At 44.3% G+C, this 8,569-nt stretch overlaps 1 protein-coding gene across 1 annotated transcript; it reads left to right on the top strand.

Annotated features, from left to right (window-relative positions):
• Nucleotides 1-5,497: 5,497 nt before the first annotated feature.
• On the top strand, nucleotides 5,498-7,720 carry LOC143777056 (uncharacterized). The gene is made up of 3 exons (XM_077266999.1): nucleotides 5,498-5,666; nucleotides 5,820-5,982; nucleotides 6,732-7,720. Exons 1-3 carry the CDS (start codon nucleotides 5,570-5,572, stop codon nucleotides 7,711-7,713), a joined length of 1,242 nt encoding a protein of 413 aa, XP_077123114.1. The 5' UTR covers nucleotides 5,498-5,569; the 3' UTR covers nucleotides 7,714-7,720.
• The last annotated feature ends 849 nt before the right edge of the window (nucleotides 7,721-8,569 follow it).

The following is an 8,569-nucleotide window of genomic DNA, read 5'->3' as shown; positions in this document are numbered from 1 at the left end:
CACAGAGGATGGAAAGACAAATCATATGTAGCTCTTGTTCAGGCCACAGAGATGTCACAGACCAAGGTTGCCCATGTCTCTGTGAATTTTTCAGATAATGACTAAAAAATTGTTTATCGGGTTAATGTGTTAAATGGATTAATTTAAATTTATGATTTTTTTTTCAATTTTCTATATTACTATATGCAAAACGAATCAGAAATCTTACACTTACACTAGGCTTTATATCTGTCTCTTACTTATGTACAAAAGATCTTCAATGGTCTCATTATCATCACTAAACAAAAAAAAAAAGAGATGCAAGGCACATCATTTGGCCAATTCATGCATGCCCAGCAACCAACAACAAGGTAGTCTCAAATCTGCTGGGTCCTAATGTGTCTAGAGTGAATACCTCTCTAAGACTGAAGTCTAAATTCCTGGGCAGATGTGAATACCTCTCTTCCAAGTCTGATTTTATGGGTAGGTAGCACCCAATTAAAATCCACCACATGCTGAAGGGCGGAGTGCTCAGTCAGAGAGCTAATATACGAATTACAAAAAGACTGACTGACACTTCCAAGCTAATGTAAATTTATGATTTTTGTTTTCAATTTTCTATATTAATATATGCAAAAAAAAAAATCAGAAATCTTGCACTTGCACTAGGCTTTATATCTGTATTGTATGCACAAAAGACTTTTCAATGGTCTCATTTATCATCACTGACAGGATTGCAAGTAAAGTTATATACAGTATATAACAAAGGATCCACTATTCACAATAGGTGATGTCACAGCTCACCTCCTCCTCCTGTACAATGACTGATAACACCTCTATACACAGTAGATAACACAGGATCCACCATTCACAATAGCTGATGTCACAGCTCACCTCCTCCTCCTGTACAATGACTGATAACACCTCTATACACAGTAGATAACACAGGATCCACCATTCACAATAGCTGATGTCACAGCTCACCTCCTCCTGTACAATGACTGATAACACCTCTATATACAGTAGATAACACAGGATCCACCATTCACAATAGATTATGTCACAGCTCACCTCCTCCTCCTGTACAATGACTGACAACACCTCTATATACAGTAGATAACACAGGATCCACCATACACAATAGGTGATGTCACAGCTCACCTCCTCATGTACAATGACTGATAACACATCTATATACAGTAGATAACACAGGACCCACCATACACAATAGGTGATGTCACAGCTCGCCTCCTCCTGTACAATGACTGATAACACCTCTATATGCAGTAGATAACACCAGATCCACCATACACAATAGGTGATATGACAGCTCACCTCCTCCTGTACAATGACTGATAACACCTCTATATACAGTAGATAACACAGGATCCACCATTCACAATAGATGATGTCACAGCTCGCCTCCTCCTCCTGTACAATGACTGATAACACCTCTATATAAAGTAGATAACACAGGACCCACCATACACAATAGGTGATGTCACAGCTCACCTCCTCCTCCTGTAAGATGACTGATAAAACCATACACGATCCTTTAGGGACGGTCCTCTTTGGCCAGCTCCTCCACATATTGTGATGAGACATGGATCGGCCACAACCCTGAAGAGCCGTTGTCACCGATGCATCACATAGATGCCCATTAATCTAGAAATCAGCAGGGAACATGATGCCATAACTAATCACAGGAGGGGTCCCTGCTAGCAGACAGCTGACGGGGGACGTCCACCATCTGTAAACCTATAAAGTGCTATTAATCATATGGGCATCCCCTAGTGTGATATGTTGGTCCTTTGGGGTGCGAGGTTTGGGTTTCACTGCGTCCCCCTATAGTTTCACCCTACAAAGCTGATTTGGCTCTTCTTGCTGTAGATCTCTCACACAGTCCCACAATGAAGCCGTGTAGGATCCCACCCGCAGGGTCCTAGTAATCCTGTTACACTGGAAACTCTGCTACATTGGTCTATTTCCCATAGAAACTAATGAAACTGTTTTCACCTTGAAAACAGACAATTCCCCCATTTGTAATTACAACACCTGGCCTAATTAAAGAGACACTACCCTGAAACAACGCTGAGCCAATACCTGCTAAGTAAAAGGTGTGTGATGTCATCCTTAAGAAGTATGTGTCACCGGGGCAGATGTCATAGTAATAATAATAATCTTTATTTATATAGCGCCAACATATTCCGCAGCGCTTTACAGTTTAACAGTATATACACAACAGTCATGAGTAAGAACGTTAACAATACAATAATTAACCCCTTCATGACCCAGCCTATTTTGGCCTTAATGACCTTGCCATTTTTTGCAATTCTGACCAGTGTCCCTTTATGAGGTAATAACTCAGGAACGCTTCAACGGATCCTTGCGGTTCTGAGGTTGTTTTTTCGTGACATATTGGGCTTCATGTTAGTGGTAAATTTAGGTTGATAATTTCTGAGTTTATTTGTGAAAAAAACGGAAATTTGGCGAAAAATTTGAAAATTTTGCAATTTTCACATTTTGAATTTTTATTCTGTTAAACCGGAGAGTTATGTGACACAAAATAGTTAATAAATAACATTTCCCACATGTCTACTTAAGGCTACGTTCACATTTGCGGTGTGCGCCGCAGCGGCGTCGCCGCATCGCAACGCATGCGTCGTGCGGCCCTATCTTTAACATTGGGGACGCATGGCGCCGCATGTACATGCGTTGTCATGCGTTTTGGTGCGTCGTACGCCGCATGCGGCGTTAGGGCGCACCTGCCAGGGCGCGGCAAACGCAACATGTTGCATTTTTTGGGCGGCGCAGACTTTTTAAAAAACGCATGCGTCGTGTTTGCGTCGTGTTTGCGTCGTCGATGCGCCTTTTTTCCCATTGACTTGCATTGACAACGCAGACGACGCAAGTACTTGCGTCGTGATGCGTTGTACGACGCATGCGTTTTTCTTTCAAAAATGCAAAACATTGTCTAGACTTTGTCTAGACACTTAAAAAAAGCACTATATGTATAAAAAAAGGGGGGGGGGGTTTGCCATTGTCTTTCACAGAGCACACAGAGCAGACCGAAGAGAGGAGCAACCTGCTTTCCAAACCTGTAAGTATATATTTCTCTTTGCATAATTTTTTTTCTGTGTTTTATTTCTTGTTTTTGATTTAATTTGTGCAATGTTTGCTCTGTGATATTGTACGGTTATGGCACTGTAGGTTGTTATTGAATACTAACATTTTTTTTTAATGTGTTTCTGATATATGCTGGCGTTTCTTGTGTGCGGCCTTGCTGGGTTTGGATTGGTTTTGGATTTATTTTTGGTTGTTCTTGTGTCATGCGGATGTTCAATGCCTTTTTTTTGTAAGATTTTTTATTGTAAAATTGGTGGTGCATGTCTTTTTCTGGCTTCTATTGTTGGGGTAACCGTATGGCGTTTTCTAGGCTCATGTCTTGCTGTGTTTTATTATGCTGTTGGCATTTTTTTTTCTTTCCTTGAGTGTCTTTTCTTGCTGGTGGGGGGGCTACATTTATGATGTTTCATTTGTATTGTATTGTTCCGTGCTGCTATATGCCATTATATGTTCAATTGTATTATGGTTACGTCGTTTTCTGTATGGCTTCCATATATATATCTCCTGTCTTGAATGTTTCCATAGCCAAGTGTGTAGTTAAATTTTTTTTTTTTTTTGTTTGGGCCCTTTTTTCAAAATTTCTTGTGTTCTCTTTTCTATTTGACTATGGTTTTTCTTTTGGTTGCTGTATATTGTAACAGCGGTTGTCCCGTAATGTTTATTGCTTATTATCTAGAATGGTATTTATCGCCTTTTTCAAATGTATTTCTGTGGTAGATGTCACCAGATGGTGTTGTTTTGGATCATGTCTTGTTGCTATTGTAAAGTATGGCGTGCAGTTTGCTATTTCATTGTGCCTTTTTTTTTTCTCTTTATTTTTTAATTTTTTATATTTTAAAATTTGGACATAGGTGTCTATTTTTGCTTAATTTTGTTTGGGTCTATTCTTGTATTGTTTCTTCTATTGTCTTCTCTTGCAATGTATGGCGTTGTGGTGTCGCTTTTTGAGTTTGCATTGTCCTATCAGTCAGTCAATTGTGGTTGTTTTAATGTTTTATTGTATGTGGCATTGTTAGCTTTGGATGTGATTTTTTGCTCATTTTTTCATTGCAGAGCAAACTTCCAATGGCGAGTGACTCACAGCATAGCCAATCGGCGAGGGGGAGTGCGGTGAGTAATTATGTCCATTAGCTTACTAGTCGCTGCCATTTGTAGCATTGTCACTAATTTTTGTATACATTTTTTTACAGGCTTCTTCAAGTGAGGGGGAAGGCACACAGCGGGAGCAGGGAGATCGGTGCCAAGATGTGGCGTCAGGCCGGCAAGTGAGTATTTGTTTTTGTTTTTTTATCTTTTTTTTTGGAGTAGCATCCTGCTGGGAGGAACATTAAGGCCCCGTCTCACTAAGCGATTTACCAACGATCACGACCAGCGATATGACCTGGCCGTGATCGTTGGTAAGTCGCTGTGTGGTCGCTGGGGAGCTGTCACACAGACCGCTCTCCCCAGCGACCAACGATCAGGGGAACGACTTCGGCATCGTTGAAACTGTCTTCAACGATGCCGAAGTCCCCCTGCAGCACCCGGGTAACCAGGGTAAACATCGGGTTACTAAGCGCAGGGCCGCGCTTAGTAACCCGATGTTTACCCTGGTTACCAAAAAAACCAAACAGTACATACTCGCCTTTCGGTGTCCAGGTCCCTTGCCGTCTGCTTCCTGCTCTGACTGAGCCGCCGTACAGCGAGAGCAGAGCGCAGCGGTGACGTCACTGCTGCGCTCTCACTTCTCACTGTACGGCCGGGAGTCAGTGAGAGCAGGAAGCAGACGGCAAGGGACCTGACGGACATCAGAAGGCGAGTATGTACTGTTTGTTTTTTTTTACATTTACGCTGGTAACCAGGGTAAACATCGGGTTACTAAGCGCGGCCCTGCGCTTAGTAACCCGATGTTTATCCTGGTTACCAGTGAAGACATCGCTGGATCGGTGTCACACACACCGATTCAGCAATGTCAGCGGGGCCTCAACGACCAAAAAAAGGTCCAGGCCATTCCGACACGACCAGCGATCTCGCAGCAGGGGCCTGATCGCTGGTACGTGTCACATAGCGAGATCGCTATGGAGGTCGCTGTTGCGTCACAAAACTAGTGACTCAGCAGCGATCTCGCTAGCGATCTCGCTATGTGAGACGGGGCATTTAGGAGCAACCTGGTTTCACTAGGGCTGTTTACTAAGCTTAATTACATATAGCTTTTCAGGGCAGCAAGTATTTGGGGGAAGGTAACATACAGTTGAACTCCCTGCACAAAAACATATACATACATCAAATGGCAAAGGATAGGGCAAAGGTACAAATCATGCCACGTGCTGATGATGGTTGTTTATATTTGCCTATTTGTAACCTTTTTGTTTTCTATTTTTTCTAGGTTGCACAACGGGACCACAGGGAGAGTATTGATGTGGAGCTCCTGATCTCCAGCATCCAGGAGCGTGGCCCGTTGTGGGACAGCCGTGACCCCCGGCACATGGACCAGGTGGTGTCTAGGCGTTTGTGGGCAGAGGTGGCAAAGTCGCTGTGGGATGGCTTTGACAGTGCCTCAGCGAAGGACAAAGGCACCTTTAGTGAGTATTGCTGAGACGCTGCTATGACCCATCTTGCCAGGATAAACACAACCGTGTGTGATGCTATCAACGCCTAAACTTTGCATCACACACGGTTGTTTTATCCTTTTAAAATGCGACATATGTAACCTTTTTTTTTGTTTGCATTCACAGTGAAAAAGTTGAGGACCAGATGGCGATCCATAAAGGACCGTTTCAATAAGGGGCTCCGTGCTGAGGAGGAGCAATCGAGGAGTGGTGCTGCTGCGGCCAAGTCGGTGCCCTACAAGTATAACAGGGCACTACAGTTCTTAAGACCAATCCTTGGCCGCCGACAGTAAGTATTTTGTCCACATACCATATTGCACATTGTACATTGCCCAGACACATAACATATTGCACAGCCACATAGTTCATTGGCCAGCCACGTACATTGTGCATCCACACACATAGTATATTTACAGGCCACTATATCGCAGCCACATAGTACACGTTCTAGCCACGTATCCACATAGTACATTTCCCAGGCACATAGTGTATTGGCCATCAATGTAGTCAGCGTAGCATATTGGCCATCCACGGTAATTTTTTTAGGTTAAGCAAGAGTCCTTGTAGTTCCTGACAGGTTCCGTTCTGAGTCAGTGTAGTTCTGATCGCAGGAATAATGATGACGTCTCGATCACATGATCCTAACGTCATGGACATTCCTGCGATCAGATCAGCAAAGTCTGGTTTTTATTTTTTTTTAATTCTTTTATAGACCTTAAATTTTATATTATTTTTGCAACATAGCCAGCATCTTGAAATTAGTTTTTCACACAATAATTTTTTAAAAATATGACAGGGGTATGCATTGCCTTTGGCAGAGGGAATGTACAGTCATTTTCTGCCGTCGGTATGTCCATGATTGTTATCGTGAGCCCTAATGGTCAGCTGGCGATAACAATCAGCAATTTATTATAGGCCACACAGACTGAGAGACAGGGGATTGTAATGTTTTGATGTGTCATGTAATTTTTTTGACAGGAGTTGGCGTATGTGATAGGTTATTAATTGAAGAATAATTTTTTCATTATCTTTTCACAGGACACACAGCAGCACCCTCCAGCGAGCTCCCCCCTGTGAAGCGGAACTTCATGGATCGCCATCTGAGCCGTCACAGCCATCCCACAGCGACAGCAGGCCTGCACCACCATCATCTGGAGAACCGGCTGCCGGTACGTCAGGTTTTCCCCTGCCCGAGGCCTCTGGCGCACCTTCGTTCGGGTATTCCCGACAGCGCCAGCGGGCCTCGGACAGGTCAGTCATGCCTGAATTTTTGCACTTGGGCACGGTGTTCCAGAACGGTTTCAAGGCGTTGAGAGATGAAATGTCCAGTATGGGACGGCGCCTTGAAATCCTGGAAGCCGAGCTCACAAATCCGGCAAAACATTTCTTTAGCACAATGGCAAAAGGCATGGTGGAAAACCTTACGCCGGAACTCCAGATTTCGGTGATGCAGGACTGCAACAATTCTTACGTGAGGGCTCTGCAGCAGGCTCGGGTCGTGCAGTCAGCGACACTGCCCGTAGTGCCGTCGCTGGCTAGCATGACTCCGACTCCTGCTGCAGAGTCACTCCAGCCACCCCACCCTGGTCCAAGTGCCGAGCGACGCCACCACAGGCACCATAGCAGTGTGCCGCCGACTCCTGCTCCTGCCAGGCCCTCATCCTCCCGCAGCCATCATTCTAGGGGAGATCGGGGAAAGAAAAGAAAAAAAAAAAGAAGCAAGAGGACACGCACTGAGGCTCTGGCTGCTCCAGTACAAACAACAAGTAGACATAGGGGCTCTAGCCGCAGTAGGAGCAGCCAGAGCCAAACAAGAACCTCACAAAGGCTCGTGTTGCCTCCTCCCTCCCCTGCAGAGGTGGCGGTTTGCTCCCCATTAGACCTGCCATCCAGCCTCCTGGACTATAATAGGTCAACATCCTCCTCCTCCTCGTCGTCGTCATCATCCTCATTTTCCGGTCCCCATTCCGAAAAAGATACCTACCATTCCCCCTTTGTGGCACATGTTGATACCCCCTAAGTTTATTTCCCCGTTTTTTTTTTCTGTTTCCCCCAAATAAAAAACTTTGGTTTAAATACAACAATATTTGTTCTTACTTTCATGTATACTTCTCAGCAAGTCACACCGTGCGCCGTCTACACATATTTTGTGTTTCAAACAACTCATATGCAATGTCAGACACTATTTTTACCATTTTTATTTTGCCTTTTTTGGTGTGTCTCTCATTGCTGTATGAGGTGTTTACAAACAATAAAGTGTATGAGGTGTTTTCAATCACTAGGGTATGTGTCCACGCTCAGGATTGCATGAGGATTTGGTCACGATTTTTCATCAGTGTTTTGTAACCCAAAACCAGGAGTGGGTGATAAATACAGCAGTGGTGCATATGTTTCTATTCTACTTTGCCTCTAATTGTTCCACTCCTGGTTTTGTATTACAAATACTGAAGAAAAATCGTGACAAAATAATCATGCAATCCTGAACGTGGACACATACCGTAAAGGTACCTTCACACTTAACAATGCTGCAGCGAAACATATAATGATGCAGATCACAGCAGCATCGCTATTTGGTCGCTGGAGAGCTGTCTGTGTGACAGCTCTCCAGCGACCAACGATGCCGAGGTCCCCGGGTAACCAGGGTAAACATCAGTTTGTTAAGCGCAGGCCGCAGCGCTTCCGATGATTACCCTGGTTACCAGTGTTAAATGTAAATAAAACAACAGTACATACACTCAGAATTGCGTCCCCCGGCGTCCGCTTCCCTGCCCTGACTGAGTGACGGCCCTGACAGCAGAGCGGTCACATCACCGCTGTGCTGTGCATTCACTTTCCGGCCGGCGCTCAGTCAGTGCAGGAAGCATACGCCGGGGGAC

This window comes from Ranitomeya variabilis, chromosome 1 (assembly GCF_051348905.1).
Source record: "Ranitomeya variabilis isolate aRanVar5 chromosome 1, aRanVar5.hap1, whole genome shotgun sequence".
NCBI lineage: Eukaryota > Metazoa > Chordata > Amphibia > Anura > Dendrobatidae > Ranitomeya > Ranitomeya variabilis.
The sequence above is the reverse complement of the archived record's forward strand: the minus strand, read 5'-3'. Positions and strand labels throughout refer to the sequence as shown.